The sequence below is a fragment of the Peromyscus californicus genome, unplaced genomic scaffold, assembly GCF_007827085.1.
Source record: "Peromyscus californicus insignis strain IS unplaced genomic scaffold, ASM782708v3 Scaffold_11__1_contigs__length_118956290, whole genome shotgun sequence".
Taxonomy (NCBI): Eukaryota; Metazoa; Chordata; class Mammalia; order Rodentia; family Cricetidae; genus Peromyscus; species Peromyscus californicus.
The window spans coordinates 105,148,010-105,169,403 of NW_026294402.1; the positions used below are offsets into that span (position 1 = coordinate 105,148,010).

General features: G+C 53.9%; 2 protein-coding genes across 3 annotated transcripts; one reads left to right on the forward strand and one right to left on the reverse strand.

Annotated features, from left to right (window-relative positions):
* The first annotated feature begins 1,720 nt into the window (after positions 1–1,720).
* On the forward strand, positions 1,721–7,924 carry Prss50 (serine protease 50). The gene is made up of 6 exons (XM_052729838.1): positions 1,721–1,920; positions 2,006–2,197; positions 4,780–4,942; positions 5,768–6,051; positions 7,047–7,213; positions 7,597–7,924. Exons 1-6 carry the CDS (start codon positions 1,740–1,742, stop codon positions 7,831–7,833), a joined length of 1,224 nt encoding a protein of 407 aa, XP_052585798.1. The 5' UTR covers positions 1,721–1,739; the 3' UTR covers positions 7,834–7,924.
* Positions 7,925–9,342: 1,418 nt separating this feature from the next.
* On the reverse strand, positions 9,343–20,225 carry Tmie (transmembrane inner ear). Of its 2 annotated transcripts, none has more exons than XM_052722171.1 (4): positions 18,265–20,225; positions 15,235–15,318; positions 11,643–11,792; positions 9,343–10,435 (listed from the first exon to the last, which is right to left on the reverse strand). In XM_052722171.1, the coding sequence occupies exons 1-4, from the start codon at positions 18,506–18,508 to the stop codon at positions 10,332–10,334; spliced, it is 582 nt and encodes a 193-aa protein (XP_052578131.1). In that variant the 5' UTR covers positions 18,509–20,225; the 3' UTR covers positions 9,343–10,331. The 2 variants fall into 2 exon arrangements, with proteins under 2 accessions (XP_052578131.1, XP_052578140.1); XM_052722180.1 differs by having other exon boundaries at positions 15,201–15,318; positions 18,265–18,470.
* Between the last annotated feature and the right edge of the window lie 1,169 nt (positions 20,226–21,394).

The window sequence follows — 21,394 nt, forward strand, 5'->3', positions numbered from 1 at the left end:
CTTGGAAAAACAAAAGCAAGCAAACAAACAAAAAACAAAAACAAAAACCTTTTATGTGTATGTATGTATGTGCATGTGGAGGTGAGAGTGTCAGATTTCTCCCAGAGCTGGAGAAATTACAAGTGGTTGTGGGCCACCCCATGTGACTACAGGGACTCAAACTCAGGTCCTCTACAAGAGCAGTACACACTGGTCCACCTCTCCAGCCTGTAGCACCCTCTTTGGCTGACTGGGACTTGAAGTCCCCACTCCGTGAACCCAGCAGTTCAGCAGCTCCCATGTTCCCAAGGCCTCTTCCCTGTGTCTCTGAGACCGTCTTTCCGCAGGCCTTTCTGTAAGGGCTGACTTCTTTCTAGGAGACTTCCCAGGGCCAGATCACAGGCTTGCCCCTCCTAGCTGGGTTCTGGTGCCTCCCGGTCTCTGCCAACCCCTAACTTTCCCCTGAGTGGTTCTAGATCCCAGCCTGTCCCTCCTCTATCTCTGGTAGGGGTAGATGATGTGAGTTCCTGCTTGAGATGTGTGACGGACATGACTGTATCCTGGGCTCTTGGACTGATTCATCCACCTCCATCAGTGACCTTCTTGGGTCTGCCAGCTCAGAGCAGCAGTTCCCCTGTCCCCATCGGGAGGTCAGAAATGTGGCAGCCCTGTCTGCATTTGCCACTAAATGGCCTGCTCAGGTGTTTCTCCTGAGAGCATAGACCTTGACAAAAGTGAGAATGTTCCCACTTTCACTTTGTCTATTGAAAATTCCCATATCCTTGCACCAGAGCTTCCGGTAGTATTCCACATTACTTTTTTTTTTTTTTTTTTTTTAATATTTCTTTCTTTATTATGTATACAGTGTTCTGTCTGCAGGCCAGAAGAGGGCACCAGATCTTATTGTAGATGGTTGTGAGCCACCATGTGGTTGCTGGGAATTGAACTCAGGACCTCTGGAGGAGTAGACAGTGCTCTTAACCTCTGAGCCGTCTCTCCAGCCCCTCCACATTACTTTTTAAATGTGTTAACTGTGCTGCTGAGCCATCAACACGTTCCTCAAATGTCCAGTGACCTTCTGCTCTTGCTGTTGACCGATGGACACCATCACCTCTCCATTATGGTCCCAGTAAGTGGATCTAGAAAGCACACCGCTTCAAGTGGTGTGGGCTTTAAAAACTGTTATTGAAGCCAAGCTTGGTGGTTCACACCTATCTCCCCAGTACTTGGGAGGCCAAGGTAGGAGAGCTGTCAGTTTGGGGCCAGCCTGGGCTACATAGTGAGACCCTAATGAACACATTAGTTTGCTTCAGTATCCTAAGACCTGTGCTTTCAAGATAGGATGGCCATTTTTACTATATCTGTCCTACCAATCCATGAACATGGGAGATCTTTCCATCTTCTGGTATCTTCTTCAATTTCTTTCTTTGATGCCTTAGAGGTTTTTTTTTTTTTTTTTTTTTGTTTTTTGTTTTTATTTTATCATGTCAACATTCAAGAGGAAGATAAGGATGCCCGCTGAGGGGAGTAAGGGATTAGCAGGTCAGGGTTGGCCTTCCTCTCGCTGCTGCTGCTGGTGGAGACAGCATGGAAGCTTAGGAGCTAGCTGAGGTGAAGCAAAGTGACCCAGAGGAAGGGCCCGCCAAGTGTGAGGGAAGACACCAGCCAGGAGCGGGGCACAGCTTGCGCGCCATTCTGCAGGAGCGCCCCAACGAATGGCACCCAGGGGGCGCCACGCAGGCTGGGCACCCGAGCGCCCGATGGAGGGCGCCATTGCGGAGGAACCTAGCGGCGCAATGGAGCGCGGGTGCTGGGCAGGGGTCCGCGGGCAGGGCCCTCAGGGTCCCCGTGCGCCCGGGGCCTCTCGCACCCGCACCCGTACCGGCGCCCTGCTCCTGCTGCTGCTGCTGCTGCTGCTGCTCCTGCCTCGGCGGCCGGCAGGTGAGCCCGGCCTGTCCCCAGCGCCCTCCCCGGCGGGCACGCCCACACCCCGGGCCGCCTCTGACCCGCTCCTGACCTTCCGCAGGCTGCTTGGCCGCAGGCGAGTTCCCCGGGACGCTGCCCACCGCAGTCCCGACCGGCCCTGGCGGCCCCTGTGACCCCAGAGCCACCCGTCCCTCAGGCAGGCTTCGCCTTCCCCGGCAGGACCCTGCATCGACCACCGGGCCACCGACCACCGCGCCACAGATCGCGGGGACGCAACCCAGCGATCTCCCCTGTGAGTAGTGGGCAGGAGAGGCCCGAGAGCTCTCAGGGATTTGGGGACCCTGAGGTCGAAGGGTCAAGGGATCAAGGGCCCAGAGGAGAGTCCATGGATGGGAAAGCCGCTGTACCAGTGTTTATTGAGCACTGGAGGTTGGGCCAGGCCCTGGTCCTGCCTTCAGGGTCCTGTGCTTACAGCAGGCCTTTCATCAGGTGAGCTAAATAGGAAACAAGGAAAGAAAGTCGGTGGGAAGAGTGGTGAGTTGGGGGGTGCTGTTGAGGTGTCCAGAGCTGGCTGCTAGCCAGATGTCTGTCTGAGCTGCTGCAGGCCTGCCTTTGACCTGGTCTGCCCCTGTCTCGGTTCCCAGCCCACAACACAATTCCAGGAGGGCTGTGTGAGACCTCTTGTGGGGTCTGCAAGGCACACCTGGTTATTTTAATGTCCTTGCTGGTGGTGTGATAAAGTAACTTGGGGGGCAGTGCTTGCACTTCCAGGTCACAGTCCATCACGGAGGGAAGCCAGGGCAAGAGCCTGAAGCAGGAACTGTGGAGGAAGGCTCCTTGCTGACTCGCTCTCCCACAGGATAATGCTTAGCTAGCTTTCTTACACAGCCCAGGACCACCTGCCTAGGGACGGTGCCCCTCCACATAGGGCCGTGCCATCCAACATCAATTAATAATTGCCACTGAATTACTCACAGGCCGATCTGACTCAGACAATTGGTCGGTGTACGCTTTTCTTTCAGAAGACTCTATGTAGTGCAAGTGGACATGTAAACCTAACCAGTGCACCAGCATAACTTTTTCATAAGCAGGGATCTGTAGCTGAGACCCACGTGAGAAGTAGTTATTATCCTGGGATTCAGTGAAGTCACTTAACTGTTTCAAAAAAGTCTAGCAGGGGACATCAAGGTACTGTATGTGGTACATGCTGATGGTCTGTTAGCTGAGTATCATTTAAAAATGCGGTGATGGGGGCTGGGGATTTAACTCAGTGGTAGAGCGCTTGCCTAGCAAGCGCAAGGCCCTGGGTTTGGTCCTCAGCTCTGAAAAAAAAAAAAAAATGCAGTGATGGGCTGGAGAGATGATTCAGTGGGTAAGAGCTCTTACCACATGAACAAATGTGAGAACCTGAGTTAAAACCTAGAATCTAAGCTAAAAGCTGAGTGGGTAGGGTCTCGTGCTCCAGTAACCCCAGCACTTTGGGGTTAGGGGTGGGGAGCAGAAACAGGAGATTGCTGGGATCCTGGTCCCTGGCTGAGGAGGCTGCCAAACCAGCTTCAAGTTCAGTGAGGGACCCTGTATCAGAATACCGTGGAGAGTGATGAGAGACTCAAAATCCTCCTCGGGCCTCCACACGCACACACACACTCGTGTGTGTATCCACCCATCCACGTGAGAATGATGTAGATAAAGTGCAACACATGAGTAGCATTTACCTGTAATTCAGGCCCTGAATTACGTTCCCAGCATTACAAATGAATACATAAATATGTAAACAAATATGTAAATACGCTGGCCATAACCCATTTACTTGATTTCACAATCCACTGATTTGTTTAGAAAATACTTGAGTGGAAGCTAAATACGGGCATCTTCAACTTCCTTTATTTTATTTTTATTCATATGGTGTTTTTGCCTGCCTGCATGTATGCATGTATGCCTGATGCCTCTGGAGGCCGGAAGAGAACACCAGAGCCCCCAAAACTAGAGCTGCAGATGGTTGTGAGCCAACATGTGCATTCTGGGAACCCAATTCCTATCCTCTGGAAGCGCAATCAGTGCATTTTTTGTTTGTTTGTTTTTATTTTTAGAAACAGGGTCTCTCTGTCTTGGAACTCGTTCTGTAGCCCAGGCTGGCCTCGAACTCACAGAGATCTTCCTGCCTCTGCCTCCCGAGTGCTGGGATTCCAGGCGTGCGCCACCACCGCCCGGAACAGCCGTTCTCTTCACAGCTGAGCCATCTCTCTAAACCCCCTCTTCAGTCTCAGAACTTTTTCTGAAGTGCCCTCCGTCCTTGGCACGCTTCTCCCCAGAAGGGCCCAGAATTCTCACCGCATTTGGTTCTACAGACGCTTAGCTGTTGTGAGACGGCTGTGTGATGTCGTTTAGGGCTGAGTCCCAAGGAGGCTAAGCAAGCTTCCACAGCTTTTGTCACTTTGCTGTCCTCTCTGGGATGTGCCTGCTCCCTCATACAGTCTGTTTCACTGTTAGGCCATCGGTCTTTACCTCCATGAATCACAAGAGGGCATTCCCAGAGAAGGGGTGGGGTCTACATTGGCTCAAGCCGGAGGAGCAATCTGCAACCAGATAGAAATACAGGTGCATTTGTGAACATCTGGCTGAAGCGGAGTCGTCCACTAGGCTGACTATTGCCGTGCTCTAGGGCCCGAGCTGTAGGAACAAGGAAATAGGTACCTGGGTATAGTGCGGAGGCTTTGCTAAAGCTGGAGATGTCCGTGGATGGATGCTATCTTTCCACAGGGTGGGTAGAAACAGGTGAGTGGCTGGGGAGGCTGGAGGGAGGGGAGAGTGGCGACAGAGCCACAAGATGTGGCCGGTGAGCTTCTCACTTCCTCGTGCTCTTTTTTTCTCTAGTCTGCGGCTCCTCCCATGAGGCAGACCCTACTCTCCGAGACCCAGAAGCCATGACTCGGCGGTGGCCATGGATGGTCAGTGTGCGGGCTAACGGCGTCCACATCTGTGCTGGCACCCTTATTGCTTCCCAGTGGGTGCTGACCATGGCCCATTGCTTGACCCAGTGAGTTGGGGCCCAGGTGCGTGGGTGGGTGGGTGGAAAGGCATCTGGAATGCTGGAGACCCAGTCCTGTGTGGAGCCCACAGCGCCAGTCCCACTCTGAGCAAGGGAGGGTTGAGTCTCACAGGTTCCTTCCTGGGGCTCAGCCTTTGGCACGTGCCCACCCTTTGCCCTTTTACCTGCCCGACAGTCCTGAGCAGCCATCTGTAGGTAAGGGAGGCTCGGATTTCCTGTTCTACCCACTTTGCTTCCAGGTTCTTCTCTTCCCTTCGTCAATCAATAGTTTCTAGTTTTCCTCAGAGAGGCCCTGGCTTGGAACCTCTCAGGGTGGATAGAGACAGAAGACAGACATAGATTGTGTGGAGACAAAAGGATGGCCGTGCCAGTGTTGTGGGGTCTGGGAACTCCTGAGAGTAGTGTCTATGTTTCCCTTGAGGACTGACCAGTGAAGACAGGTTCCATTGACATAAGGATCAACATAGTGACTTCAAGAGGTGTCCTGTGGTGGGTGGCTTGAGATCTAGGCCGTGGTCATTACATAGGAACTCTGTGAGGAAATGGAGTCTAGATCCCAACTCGACCGCTTCCTAAGGGTACACCCCTGAGCAGGTCACAGCACTTCTTTGAATCTCCCATTCTCTCCTCCACAAAATAAGAGGACCACACAGTGTGTGCAGGGCTCTGTCATGAGGAATAGGCTCAGGGGGCCATGAAGCCCGGGGTGGCCTGCCTGGATTTGCTTAGAGGGCCACAGTGATGTGGAGGGCAGGACTGGGGGCTGAGGCAGGAGCCTAGAGCTGATGGAAGACCCCCTTCCTGTTCCCGTAGGCAACACGTTAACTATACAGTGAGGGTTGGGAGCCCATGGATTAACCGGACAACAGTAACCAGCGCAGACGTGCCAGTACGTCAGATCTTCATAAACAGCGGCTACCAACCCAGGCGGTTCTGGTCTTGGGTCGGCCGGACCAATGACATCAGCCTCCTCAAACTCCAAAGGGGCCTCAAGTACAGCAAATATGTGTGGCCCATCTGCCTGCCTGGCCTGGAATATATGGTGGAGGACAGTTCTCGCTGCACCGTGACAGGCTGGGGATATCCCCGGATTAATGGTGAGTCAGAGCCCCACCCCCAGCCTGGGGTGCATGGTGGGAGAAAGGACTTGGATGTGCCTGGGGTGCCCCCTGAATGGACATTTCTGGAGTACCTTCTTTAAGGAGCTGGCTGATCCAGGAACCTCCTTGTTTGCTTTCTCATCCCTGAAGTCTCCCCCAGTTGAGGGTCTTGTCAGTGAACATATCATGGTCATTACCGCCCTTGAAGTCTCGGGACCAAGGCAGCAAGGAGGTCTCAGAGCAATAGCTTGTCACCCATACACAACCCTAGGGCACCGGCAAGTAGAGTACAAGAGGATGGGTTCCCATTTCTGCAGAAGGCGTCCCAGAATCGCGGCAGCTTGTGTCTGGAAGTTGAGAGTCGGTCCACTCACATCCCTTCCCTTCAGTGACCCTCGATCCCTTGTGATTCCAGTATAGGAGCAAGGCCCTCAAGACAGGCTGTCCTCTCATACCCAGTCAAGGGATCATTTTTCTCATGGCTTCTGGGAGTATCTACTCCCTTTATGGAGCCACCAATGCACAAGAGAGATGCCCTTCTCTGTGTCCTTGAGGATCCGATTTGCCCTTTAAACAGCCTGTTCTGTGACCTACCTGGGAGTGATCGCAAGTTTCCTGTCTCCCAGGAGCTCAGATATATTTTGGGTGGGATGGGAAATAGTGCTGTGGGATGGGGGTGGGTGGGGTGGGGTCTCCATGGAGCGGGTCTGGGCAGCCTTAGTGAGGAGGTAGCTCTAGGGACAGCTTTGAAAAGAAAGGCTTTGACCCTGAGAGCGCTGGCAGGCACTTGGAAGAGGACTAGCAGAGGCGATCGGTCGGTGTGGACTGTCTGTTCCAGCACCTCTGTATGGGGCAACCTTGGGACCTGCTGGCCGGAGGGGAAAATCCCCCAGACATGGAGACATCTCTGTGGCTACCATGCAAAAGAGACAGAACTGGTAGCTGTGGGCCACAGTCCGTGGCTAACCCTGAATGGGGACCCTGTCCCACAGGCAGGTGGCCCCAGTTCCAAACCCTTCAGGAGAAGGAAGTCTCCATCCTGAACAGCAAGAAATGTGAGCATTTCTACCACAAGTTCTCCAGAATCTCCTCTCTGGTTCGGATCATCACATCTCAGATGATCTGTGTCTCGGACAACAACAGGGAAAAGTTCTGCTACGTGAGGACTTCTGCCCTTCTTCATCTATCCCGAGGGCCAAGGGGTGGAGGGGTGCAGGAGGCAGAGCTGAGGGCTGCCGAGAGGGGAAGGGGGAGTGAGGAGAGGATGGAGAGGGCAGGTGAGGGCAGGGGTGCAGAGGCTGGAAAGGGGTGGACTGGATCGGATGGAAATGAGAGGGGTGGGTGTGGAGCTAAGGTTAAGGAGTGAGTGTCCTTTGAGGAGGAAATAGTGGGTCAGGAACACCTGTCCGCTTTGCTCACACTGGGAGGCTATGCAAAGAATCCGGTGGGAAACACCCTGGGCTGGCTCCTTGCGTGGGGTTATGTCGCTCTCAGGCATGGCGTCACCTCCCTGATCCCTTTTAACTTCCTCCCTCTTTACAGGAGATAACTGGCGAGCCCTTGGTCTGCTCTTCAGGCGGCACATGGTACCTGGTGGGGATGATGAGCTGGGGCCCAGGCTGCAAGAAGAGCGAGGCCCCGCCCATCTTCCTACAGGTCTCCTCCTTCCAGCGGTGGATCTGGGACCACCTTAGTGGGGAGGCCCTGGCCCTTCCAGCCCCTTCCAGGACGTCGCTCCTGGCTTTCCTTCTGCTCCTCAGCCTTCTGGGTACTCTGTGACGCTGCCAGGTCCCCTTCCCTTCCTACTGAGTGCTGCTGTGGGTGTGGCAATCGGCAGGGACTAGCAGAGATTAAACACTTCTTTTTCCCATGTCTCCTCTTTCTGAGCCGCTCTAGTGGGAAGCAGGTGTACATAGTGGGGTAGATGAGGGACTCTGGGAACTTAAACTGAAAAGTATAAGCCTCTGAAGATTTGGTGCAGAAGGTAGAGGGGTATGTGAAGGGGAAGTGGGAAGCCTGGGATGTATTACCTAGGCCAAAGCTGGGGCTGCGGGGACCTCCCTCCCAGACCTCTAGATGGAAAGTGACATGATCCTTCTGTGAGACTCCAGTGGGAATTAGGCTCTCCCTGGTCTTTTGTTTTGTTTTGTGGAGACAGGGTTTCTCTGTGTAGCCTGGGCTATCCTGGAACTCTCTCTGTAGACCAGGCTGGCCTCGAACTCACAGAGATCTGCCTGCCTCTGCCTTCCGAGTGCTGGGATTAAAGGTGTGTGCCACCCCCGCCGGACTCTCCCTAGTCTTGACTGCCTTCTGGCCAGTGGCTAGAACTCTCCAAAAGTCCCCAAAGATCCATAGAGTACTTTGACCCTCTAGCCCTGCTTCCGGCCTGGGGGCATAGGTACAAAAAAAAACGATCTGGTGGGAAAGACACTTCCCACCGGCTGCACCAGCTACTGCTCTGAGTGACCTTGAGTGTCCTCCACCGCCCCTCCGAACGTCCAGTACCTTGCCACACAGAAGGGCGCTGGTTTGTCTGGAGAGAAAGGACCCCAGCCAGCTCTAGGAATGAGAAGCCGGTACACTGGAGCCTGGAGGCAGAGGTCAGCCGACCATGCCTGACTAGTCAGAGTGATCTCCTTCCATGATGGGGGCCTGCTGTGATCCTCTGCCCCTCAATACTCCTTCCTCATGTCATTCTGGGGTGCTTCTCCTTGTAGGAGGTTGATATGGGACCGTGTTAGGAATGAGGGATGATTCCCGTGAGCCCCAGTACCCGGCTCCAAACATTAGAGACTTATTGAGAGCATGGGGTAGAGTGGAAGAGAGCTCAGGTGAGCCTCATCAATTTCCCTCCCTGTCCCGAGTCCACTTGGTGGGGTGTGGTGGCTGCAGCTTCTCCTCGCTGCTCCTCTGCCTCTGGGTTTCTTTAAAAAAAAAAAAAAAAATTATTTTTATTTTATGTGTATTGGTGTTTTGCCTGCATGTGTCTGTATGAGGGCGTCAGATCTCCTGGAACTGGAGTTACAGACAGTTGTGAGCTGCCATGTGGGTGCTGGGAATTGAACCCAGGTCCTCTGGTAGAGCAGTACTCTTAACCAATGAGCCATCTCTCCACTCCCCCCTCTACTTCTCACCCCCCCCCGCTTTTTTTTTGGTCTCAGTCTGGGACAGGGGTCAGGGAGAGAACTTCAGGCTCGCCTGAGTCACCTATTATTACGGATTGTTGTGTCGCCTTCTACAGGAATCCTCCAGGGCTTGGCAAAGCATGGGACAGGGGTGGAGATCATCTCAGGTTGAAGTTTTATTTGTCTGGGGCTGAGCAGACACCCAGCTTTGTTGACAGATCTCTTCAGGACACCTTTCTAGCAGGCTTCCCTCCTGGAAAACTTTCCCAGAGTCTCCGTCCCCAGCTCTGGTCAGAGCTCCTCATTTTGATGTTGGAAGCGCCTCGTACATCTCTCTCCTCTAGAGCCAACCCCTCAATGGCGTTTGAATAGTCTTCTCGGCAGAGACGCCTCTTTCGGTAGGGGACATGGCCAAAGAGGAACTGCACACTGCTGTACTCAGCAGGCCATGGGGAGACCCAGGCTTTCTCACTCAGCCCCCCGGCCTCAGCCCTCTTGTCTTTCAAACACTATTGCTGAGCCAGAAGACCTTAGGCTCGGCCTCATGCCAGCCCCTCAGCGGCCCCAGCTCTACACATTGTCATCTTGTTTTCAGAGCTTAGCATCTGCCAGGTCAGGAACCCTCCTGATAAAGGGGCCACTTTGGCAGCCGGGGACAGATTCCTGCCAAGCCTGGGGTAATTTCCTTGCTATCAGGGCTGCTATCTAGCTATGTCAGAGACTCTCATGTCAGAAGCTCCCCGTCGGCCCGCCCTCCATGCTTACGAGTTCATACACAATCTGTTCGATCCTGCCATCCGAAACCGCCAATCTCTGACTCCTTCACGGCCACCTCTGCCCCTGGCCAAAAGGGTGGGCCAGAGGCCTGTCTGGATGTGGGGAGGAGTCCAAGGGCACTCTATATCTGCAGAGGGACAGTGGCCTGAGACAAGTGCCCAGACAGGTGATGTGAAAGGAACAGAGTCCAGGTGGACACTCGTCAAGTCTTGTCCCTGCACCTTTTGGGCCATGACGTAACGGCCATGGCCTTGGCTTCTCAGACCATAGCCTCTGTGGTCCATGGATCAACGTGGAGTCCTGGTGCCTGGATCCTGGCCTGAACTTGGGCTTCAAGGCCTGCCAGCCCCAGCTGCCACCACCAGGATGCTTTCCTCATTTCTCTCCTTTCTTCTTCTTTGCCTCGTTCTTCTCTTCCTCCTCTACCTTGATAGCCACCGTGTCCACACTGTCCTTCTTCTTCTTCTTCTTCTTATCCTCTGTGGGTAGGGGAAGAGGGGGAAAGGACCCAAAGCTCTCCTCTCTGCCTTCCCAGCCTCCCTTCTCAGATCTTTTTTATTTGAGGTGCGTGTGTATGCATCTGTGTGTGGTGTTGAGTGTGCACATGTGTGGGCATGCACATGGAGATCGGAGGTCGATGCTGAGTGTGCACATGTGTGGGCATGCACATGGAGACCGGAGGTCGATGCTGAGTGTGCACATGTGTGGGCATGCACATGGAGACCGGAGGTCGATGCTGAGTGTGCACATGTGTGGGCATGCACATGGAGACCGGAGGTCGATGCTGAATGTGCACATGTGTGGGCATGCACATGGAGACCGGAGGTCGATGCTGAGTGTTCACATGTGTGGGCATGCACATGGAGACAGGAGGTCGATGCTGAGTGTGCACATGTGTGGGCATGCACATGGAGACCGGAGGTCGATGCTGAGTGTGCACATGTGTGGGCATGCACATGGAGACCGGAGGTCGGTGCTGAGTGTGCGCATGTGTGGGCATGCACATGGAGACCGGAGGTCGGTGCTGAGTGTGCGCATGTGTGGGCATGCACATGGAGACCGGAGGTTGGTGCTGAGTGTGCGCATGTGTGGGCATGCACATGGAGACAGGAGGTCGATCCTGAGTGTGCACATGTGTGGGCATGCACATGGAGACCGGAGGTCGATCCTGAGTGTGCACATGTGTGGGCATGCACATGGAGACCAGAGGTCGATGCTGAGTGTCCTCTTTGGCTCTCTACCTTATTTACTTATTGAGAAGCCTAGAGTCCACCAATTTGGCAAGACTAGCCAGCCAGTGAGCTTCAGGAACCTTCTGTCACTATCTCCCCAGCACTGAGATTTACAGGTGCATGATCATGCCTGGTTTTTGTTGTTTCTTTCTCTCTTTTTTTTTTTTTTTGTAGGTGATGGAGATCCAAAGTCAGGTCCTTGTGCTTGTATGGCAAAGACCTTACTGACCGAGCTGCCTCCCCCCCCCCCCCCCCCCCACAACTTTCCTGATACAAATGGGCTCTTGTTTTAGTTGCCTGGCTCTGACCAGTTCTGCACTCTGGTCTCCTGGGATAGTGCCCAGTCCCTTCTCTGAACCAGCTGCAGGGAGACGGTGAATTAGGACAGCGGGACTGAGGAACTGGCTGGCTGCAGGATCCAGTGCTGGCTGCCATGGGACTGGAACCTACTTACCTCCAGGGATTTCTGTGAGTTCATTAAGGGGAGGCACGGTCTCCAGCTTGTCCGTGTACATCTTGGCCGCCTTTCGCTGCAGATACCGGGCCTCAATCTCCTTCCGTGTCCGTGGTACACGGCAGTTGAACACACAGCACAGTGTGATGACTGTATGGATGTCAGAGCAAGTTTGGCTAGGGTGGGGTCTCAGCCAGGTTGAGTGGTACCCACATGTTAGGCCTGACTCTCACGTAAGAGACTCCTGCAAAAGCCTGAGGTGACCTCCCGGGTGAAGCTGACTTTATGTGCTTGCCCATGACCCATGCTTAGTGTAATGCTTTACTGTCAACTTCCTAGTAATTTGGACACGAAGCCTGGTATTTTCATTTGTACTAGCTCCACGAATTCTATAGCCAATCTTGGTCTGATAGTCTTTCTGATCACACTGGGTACTGGAGGAAGGTAAAGTGAAGGTCTCAGGTATGGCTCTAGCCATGGCTACCCTGAGTCACCCTGTGCTTCTGACCTAGGCCTCTCTGGGAGCTCCTAAGACACCCTGGGTTTCCTTCTCCAGCCTCCTAATTGCAGAGGCAGAGGTGCCTCAAATACCCAAGGATATGGCTGCATCCTCCCCAGCATCCCGGAGGATGAGCCTGGACCCTCCCCAGCATCCCAGAGGACGAGCCTGGACCCTCCCCAGCATCCCGGAGGATGAGCCTGGACCCTCCCCAGCATCCCAGAGAACGAGCCTGGACCCTCCCCAGCATCCCGGAGGACAAGCCTGGACCCTCCCCAGCATCCCGGAGGACGAGCCTGGACCCTCCCCAGCATCCCGGAGGATGAACCTGGACCCTCCCCAGCATCCCGGAGGATGAGCCTGGACCCTCCCCAGCATCCTGGAGGACAAGCCTGGACCCTCCCCAGCATCCCGGAGGACGAGCCTGGACCCTGGCTGGGGAGAACCCGGTGAGAATGCCCAGACCCTGTCCTGGGCATTTACCTCTGAGGAAGTTATTCCAGGAGTGTTTTTCTGGTTAAAGGCAGCTGTGCCCACGTCAGCTGGGGCAGAGCATAAAGCTGGCTCATCTAGTGATGTGCAGGGCAAGGCTGCCAGGACCTGGCTGGCTGGGCCGAGTTTATTTTTCTAAGGCTCCCACAATCTGACCACTGTGGCCCCAGCCCCTGGGGAGGAGGTGGAGCTGGTTCCTATTATAAATAATACGGCCAGACAGAACTTCCTGGCAGGCTACTGAGGTGCAGAAGGGCCCAGGCATGACAAGCCAGGTCTATTTTGAGGAAATGGATCATGCCTAGGTAGTCTGGGATCATCTTGTTCAACCAAAGTAATATCCCTTGAGCCAAATATTTTGGTTCCATGTGTCTCACCCAGACTTTCAGGATGGGAGAAGCAATGGATGGATGGATGGATGGACGGACAGACGAATGGGAAGGATGGTCCCAAAGCCTCCACTTCTGGGAGCCACCAGCATTCAGAGATATGCTGAGGGTGGGCAGGGCTAGCTGCACTAGGTCCCCAGCATAGGGCTCTTGGGATTAGACCTGAGCCAGCAACGGACTTTTATTACCCAAAGTGCTCTGCTTTGGTCTTTCCCAGACCCCTGTGTGGGTGCCTTGGACTCAAGATTCTCCTTATGCTCCAACCCTACTGGCGTGGGTCATCTTGCCTGCTCACCCCACTGACACCCTGAGCACCCTGCCTGCTCAGGCTCCATGTGGTTAGTGCCGAGTCCTGGGAGCTCAGAACTTCAGAGGAAGCAGAACAGGCAGCTGTTGGCAGCCAGAGCAGGAATCACACACTTACATACTGCCTGGCCCTCCAAGCCTGCCCTGAGCAGGAATCACACACTTACATACTGCCTGGCCCTCCAAGCCTGCCCTACCTACCCTGGCCTGATTATTTTTCTTCAAAGAGAATGAAAAACTAAAGATTTGGGATCAAGTGTGGAGGCCCAGGAAAGAGCTGGGGGTTTATTTAACCCTAGTCCTTAGCTCCGAGGGACTGGGGGGGGGGGCGGGGGTTGGGGGGGCAGTGTGCAATGTTTCACTGCCTGGGTCCGAGCAGTCTGGGAAGCAGAGAAACTATTTTCCCAACACCACTGCCAGCAGCTATGGAAGGCAGCCGCTGCTGCCCTGCTGCCCAGGGACCTTCTGTTCCTGCCTGTTCCCATTCTAGGAAATGAAGTTAGGGGCAGTTAGGGGTAGGAGATGCTCTGTGTGGCTGATGTCCACGTGCCTCTTCAGTCTGACTCTGTGCAAATATTGGGTGTGGCCCCAGGCACCTCCACCATTCACCCAGAGTGGAGCCTGGGGGAGACCTCAGGTTCCTAGCAGGTACCTTCAGGGATACCCCAAAGATATTCCCTTCACTGCTCTGGGGCTCCTGGGGCAGTTGCTTCCCAACCCTGCTTTTGATAACAAGGGTGGTCTCCCTCAGGATGCAGGGGCTCCGGCTGCAGGTACACCTTTCTCTGGGGTCTTCACTGAGCTGCCTGGCTCTCTCTAGGCCTCAGCTGGGAAGACAATCAGTCCCTCAGATCTGGGGGGAGGGGGTATTCTCTCTGGAGGACACTTTGGGTGCCAGGAGAAGCATGTGCGAATCAGATGTCATGTTCTGAGATCCCTTTGCAAGTGGATGGTTTCTCTGAGGCCACCCAGCACTCTGGAGAATCTCTTGGGAAAGCCACCACTAGAATGCAAATGTCACTTTAGCCTCCATTTTGGGTGCATTTTGGTGATGTCCCACAGACATCTGAGGCCTGGCATAGAGACCAGCTTCCTCCCAGTCTCTGCCCATACCATCCCCTCTGCAGTCCCTTCCCAGAACCCTCCCTTTGGTCCACAGCTCAGAAGACCCAGCCTCTGTGGGCCTTTGGAGGCAGATGGGCTTCCTCTCCTTTCACTCCTCCCACCCTGGGTTTGAACTTGCTTTGTGCTCTGGTATTCTCTCCCACCTGGCCTGCCTCTCATGGAACCTCCCTCCTCAACTTCACACTGGGAAAGGGGGGAGGGGCACATGCTGAGCCCCTCAGCTACATCTTTGCATCAGTAAGAGTCCAGACTGAAGGAGAGGAATGGACCCCCTGCTTTGAAAGGAAGTAGGTATGAATCATTCCTGGAAAATGGCATTGGAGGAGGTAGGATTCAGGGCCTGGAAGCCACATCTGCTAGGCGTCTGGGGAGTCCTTGCTGGGGCCCCTGGGTGTGGGCTCTCTGAATTGGCCAAACTGCAAGAAAAGCATCAGGAGGCCAGCCATGGGGAAAGATGACATGTCCTGGATTCAGTGGAGTCCCCTATCATTAACATAATTGCCATGTGGCTGCTTCCCTGAGTCCAGCAGAAATCTTCGGGTCACCACTGGCCCGTCAGCCCTCCACAGGACTTGGTGTGAGTGAGGAGGTGCCAGAGACCATGGTGGGCCTCCTGTGAGTGCCTGACCTACTTGAACTGCCTGGAATTGCTGCTCTGAACTCAAGGGGTACTGAGGGGGCCAAGGGTGCTAGAGGAGCTATGACCCTCTTGTGGTGGGGTGGAGAGAGATGGATGTAGCTACTCACTGATAGACAACACGAAGAGTGAAAAGATGCCCACCACGTGCCACAGGCGCATGTCCCAGAACACCACGGTCTCCTTGGTCAGTGGGGGTGGCTTGGGCTTGGGTGGGGCCGTGCTGGGCTGTGGGTCAACAGAGAAAGGAATGAGCCAGGCACAGGCCAATAGGCTGGGATGGGGTCAGCAAGGACTCAGCCCACACATTTTAGAATCCCCAAAATGTTTCAGACATTCACAACCAACACCCTAGACCTCAGAAAGTTCCAGATTTAGAATAAAAGCAGTGATCAGAGTCCCAGACCGTGGCACCAGGCACTTGGACTAGAAGAGTGGTTGATGCTTGGGGAAACAAGGCTCAAAGGAGCAATGTGGACACCCTGTCCCAGCCAGCTCTGATGGGGTCTCAGGACCAAGGCCAGGGACAAGGCAAGGCCTATTTCATGGGCCAGGTGTGCTGCTCTGGTAGACTGGCTTTGTTCTCATCTCCCAATAGAGCTCTACTGCTGGGCTACAGGGGTAAGGCGCTCCTTATGCAGGTGTGCGCACACTGACGCCTGTCCCACTTAAAGCCATGATTTATGCACCAGAAGGCCAGCCAGGCTAACCTTAGAAAAATAGTAATGTAGCGCCACCAGGTGGCTAAAAGATGTAAGTGTGGCTAAGAAGGACACCACATGGCTTTCTGTGGGCTCCTGACTTGGGGACACTATCCTGTCTGTGTTTTCTAGAAGGCGTAGTGATGCCTCAGGTCTAAGGGGACTTGCCTGAGGGTATTAAAAGGTAGTATCCTGCCTTGGGTTTCTAGAAAATACAATCTTCTCTGGGGGAATGAGGGGACACACCCATGATCTATGTGTTTTAGAGTTGTGGCTTTGCTCTGGGTGTGTTTGTTTTTATAGATGCTGTGCTGGGTGTTGAACCCAGGGTTTTGTGTGTGCTAGGCCAACACTCTACCAACTTAGCTTCATTCTCAGCCTGTCCCGGGTGTTTCGAGGGTACATGACTTTGTCCTGAGTGTCTATGGGACATGGCTGTGCCTTGTGGAATCTGAGAGGTTAGTTTTGACCAGAGATATAATCCTGTCTCTGTCCACCAGTTTGGCTAAGGGACAAAGAAGGGGGTGGGACCAGGCATTTGTGCAATACATTGTCTCCTAAATGATTAGTTAGGACAGGCTTGAGAGTCCCTTGTGACTATCTGAGAAAGAAAAGCCATCTGTCATGCAATCTCTCTCCAGTTCCCACACCCCCACTGGGGTCCATAAACATGGATAGACATCTGCCAGGATCTGGGGACTCCCTCATCTAACAGGTGGCACTCAGAGGAGATCACTGACCTATGCTAGGCATCTCAGAATCTCTGAACCATAGACTGGTACATGGCTCCTAGCTCTTTGCTCCTCACTAAGAGGGACCAGAAGAGAGATGCCTTCCTTTACTCTAGACCTCAGTTTCTCTCCCTGTAATTGGAGTGGGGTAGTGCCATCTGCCTCTGAGAACTCTCCAATCTGGTGGTAAAATTGGCAATAACATCCCACTGAATCAGCAGCATCCCTTGGTGGATTGGGGAACCCCTGTGCAGGCAGGCAAGTGTGTGGATACATGCCATGCATGGGATTGGGCACATATAAATGGGCAGAGGGCATATGTGTGGTTGCAGCAATGTGCATGTGTTTGGGTTGGTGACTACAGCATCAGAGTTGGGGGCTTGGCAGTTACTGTGCCCTGTCTCACAGGTCTGGTGTGTTGGTCTGACTGACTGGAAGACCCTGACCAGGCTCTTGGGTGGAGGGTAACAGGCAACAACCAGGCATCTTATGGTGGGTCCTGAACTTTGGAGGTCCTGCCTCCTCCAGAGGCACAGCCTGGTGGAGAGAGATGCTGCAGGGCCGGACTGAGAGGAGACATGGTTCCCAGCGCTGCCAGTATTTCTCCTGCTTCCTTGGAAAGAGGGGCTAGGCCTTGCTTGAGATGTAAGCAGATGGGCTGCAAATGTGATTTCCTCCGCTGAGCTGGGAGATGAGCTCCTCGGAGTGGGGAGACTCCTTGCCTCAGAACTGCCTTGCCTGTTGCCCCAGCCTTTGCTTTGAGGACAGCTCAGTTTCTGTACAGGGGCCTCAGGGCAGTTGGTGAGAGACCTGAGTGTGCTCCATGGGGCCCCAGCCAGGCTGGCTTCCCTTACCGGGTACTGAAGCTGACATCTGACTCCAGCAGCCTCTTCCACACCCCTGGTCAGTTGCAGAAGGGACATGCTACACAGGAGTACAGGTCTCTATACCATGAGACGCCACCCTCAGGCCCTTCAGTTCAAAGTTATGTCTCTTTAAAGCCCTCTGAGGACGACTGGCTCTGTCTTCCCTATCCCACCCTGTCTCTTAGCAACTGCCTCCACTCCGCCCTGTCTACCCTGGCTCCCGGCCCTGGCTCTTGGGCCTTCACCCTTTGCCTCCAGCTCCTGACTTGTAAGCCTGTTGGGCTACCTCCTACTGGAGCGGTTGCAGGTGGCCCCAGCCGGGCTCCTGGCCGGCTTGCCCCACCCATTTCCTTCACCTCCTTTTTGGGCAGTCTCCTCCCAGCTCTCCCACTCTGCGCCCCCTCCTCATTTGTCCTCTTCCTTCCAAACAGGAACTGTTCACGATATGTCTGCTCAGAAACCTTCTACAGCTCCCGTAATCACTAGGACCTATTTGGATCTTCCAGTCCCTGGGTCCTGCCTTCGGTAGGGGCCCTGAAGGACTTGTATAGAGAAAGGGCACTTCCCACAGCATACCCTAAATCCAGGCTCCGAATATCCCCCGTTAGACTGGAAGTCAAGAAAGCTAAGGGCTGAAAGTCCCTCTCCCCATCCTCTAGGAAAACAAAGACTGGATGGCAAGGCTATTTCCCTCCACACACGGACACACGGAGACTCCTTGTATCCCTGATGTCAGAGGCCGTGCTCTGCCATCAGACCAGGGACTCTCTCTAAGCGTGAAGGGCAGGGAGAAGGGATAGAGCCAGCTCCTCGCACCCTCAGCCCCCTGCTTGGACGCTGCCAGCGTCCCGTACCCTCCGTGATGTGGTGCCTCACCTCCACCAGCTGCGTGGCGACCCCCGCCAGGCAAGCCCCCAGCGCGGCGCCGCCCAGAGCCCAGAGTCGCCCCGCGCCTCTCCGCCGCCCGGCCATGTTCTCCCGCCGCGCGCTCCGGTGCAGGTCCTGGGAGCAGGGGGCTGATGCACAGGGCTGCCAGGTGACTGCCCCTGGCCACCGGCAGGCGGTGACGGTGGTGGCGGCGGCAGAGGATTCTGGCCGCGGGCGGTTGAGCCCGCATCATTTATTCATCATGGGTGTCAGGTTCCTGGGACGCCACCTGCGCCATCATGGCATGAGGGTAGGTGTGGGTGGCACCGCCCCCTCCTCCAGGCTCTCGGACTTTTGTACCTCCCACTCCACTCCAAGGACACTGAGGAAGAGGAAGCAGGGAGGGAGAAAGGGACAGGTTGGGGGTAGGCCCTTGATCAACAGGATCCCACCCCCACCCCCGTCCCTTCCCTCTTGGGCCTCAGTTTCTCCATTTGGGACAAGGGGAGGGGCTGGAATCGACTGATCTAGAAGGCCCGTCCCATTCTGAGCTCCTGAGTTTGGGGAGAAAATGGTACTGGACTTGGAAGGGGGCAGAGCGGGCATGTTGCCATAGTGACAGGCACTGAGGGATGTCCTGGCCTTTCTGGGCTGGCTTCCTGCCCAGAGGCAGCTCTGGTCACCCTGGACACCAGAGCAGGAGGGGGAGGGGGTATGGAGAATCAGGGATAGTATAGTTAGAGCTGGCCAGATGTTGGCGTTGTGGAAGGACCCAGTAGCTTCCGCTCCACAGGACAAGGTCAGCTACCCATGAAGGGCCATTTTCTGACCCTGCTGACCGTCCTGCTATTGCCTGGGCCTTGACTCTAGCAAGGTCTTGAAGTTGGTCCCCTACACTGTGGGAGCATTGACTACTCAGGGATGGAGCTTCTGAGCAGCTGTGGAGACCTGGGCGAGGGTCTGAAGCCCGAGGGGAGTGTAACAGTGGGAGCCTGGAGATGCTACGGCCCACTTCATCTCCCCTTCCTTCCTTCTTTCCAACACCATCAGCCTCTTGAGTGCTGGGAGACCAGGACTCAGCATCTTTCTCTCACGGAGAACAGCAGTGAAGACCCGCCCAGGCTATGTATGGGGGGACACCTCAGCAAGGCCTTACAACCGGGTCTCACAGGGCTCTGTCCTGGATGTACCCTTGACGATAAGGACTGAGCTAGGAGGCCTCAGCGTGGAGCAGAAGGCCAGCTGCCCTTCAGGGACTTCAGAGGACAGGGCAGGCAGGCAAATGGCTGCTGTTTGAAAAGGAGTACAGGCGGGGGAGGGGGCGGCTATTAAAGAGAGTCTCAACAGTAGATGGCAAAATCTAGGGGTCACTTCTTCCAAAGCAAGCAGGAAGCAAAACAAAATCCAAAACCAACACACCATGATAACCCCCTCCCCCAGGAATGCTTCTAAAACCAAAGCATTAGCAACAGGTCTCTGCCTCCTAGTTCCACAAGCCTCAGCCACAGGCCAGGCCAAGGAAGGGCCACAGAAAGCTATACTGATTGCAGTGGGGGTTTGGGGAGGTGGAGCTAAACATCCTCAGGGCATGCGCTTAGAGAGGCAGGGTTGGGCTTTGACCAGGTGAACCAGAGTGACATCTGTTGCTCCTCTCTGCCTCTAAGTTCTGTTACAAGGTTAATGGCAGAGAAAGGGGAGTGTGTGGCGGCTCCTGGCTTTGAAAGCTGGCTGGCTCATCTCAGCAGGACACACAGGACTGCTGCTCCCTGGACTGCTTCCGCTTGCTGCTCAGCCGGAGGGCACTGCTGTTCAAAGTTCATTGTCTCGGAGGTGGAGAGACAGGACAGCTCAGCCGTTAAGAGCATTTGTTGCTCTTGCAAGGGGACCCAGGTTTGATTCCCAGCACCCACATGGTGGCTCACAACCATCAGTAACTCCAGTTCCAGGAGATTTGATACGCTCTCCTGAACTCAACAAGCATGTGGTGTACATCCGAGCAAAACATTCATACACATACAATAAAACAAATAAATTTTTAAAAATTAAAGTTCATTGTCTGGTTTGTCCACCAAGAAGTAGGGCAAGCCAGAACTGTAGCTCAGTGGCAGAGTGCTTGCCTGGCACACACAAAGCGCTGTGTTCAATCACCGGCACGGCAAAAATAAATAAATAAAAAATGGAGGGAAGGAGGGAAAGAGGGAGAGAAGCAGGCTGCATCTCTGCAGGATCTCTCTCTCTCTCTCTCTCTCTCTCTCTCTCTCTCTCTCTCTCTCTCTCTCGCTCCTGTTTTGATGTAGGGTCTTGCTGTATAGCTCAGGCTGACCTCAGATAGGGTCTCGAACAGAGCTGATGGCTCCCTGTTCATCTCACATGCCTTTGAATCCAAGTCCTTTTTATCCAACATGTGCCCCCTAGATTCCTCTTCCCATCACACACACACACACACACACACACACACACACACACACACACACACACACTCGTAATACTGTCATACAGGCTTCAAAATCTAATTGACTTAGAATAACAGGGTATCCCAAAAGTCTTAGTGTGGTAGTTTTAAGTTTTAATAATCAAAGAAGTATAAAATAAAGCTATGAACTTATAAGAAATGTCATCTGTACCACACACCTACAATCCCAGCACTCAGGAGCCAGAGGCAGGAGGATCACTGTAAATTTGAAGCCAACCCGGTCTACACAGTGAGTTCTGGGCCAAGCAGAGCTACACAGAAAGACAAAAGAAATAGCATTTGAAAGCTTACGATTTAAACTTCTTTCTTTTTTTTCCCTCTGAAGTTGGCAAAAGATGGATGTTAGTCAAAATTCACAAAATGTAGTTAATATAAGAGAATTTAAATAATCTTTTAAATTACATTCCTTATAAATTTGTTGCTTTATTTTTTTATATAGTATCTGTAGTTGCTAAAGCTTAAACTCTCTACCTTGGGAGGTAGAGAGAGGCTCAGGAGTTCAAGCCGTGAGATCTGTCTCAAGGAACACCACCCCGGAAAGCTTAAGGACACTGACAGCTGGGAGCCCTTCCGCTGGTCACCTGACCTTCCGTCCTTATCTGTAAAATAGGCACATGACAAGCCATTGCTAAAGGCTAGTCTTTATTTTTATTGTCATCGTTGAAG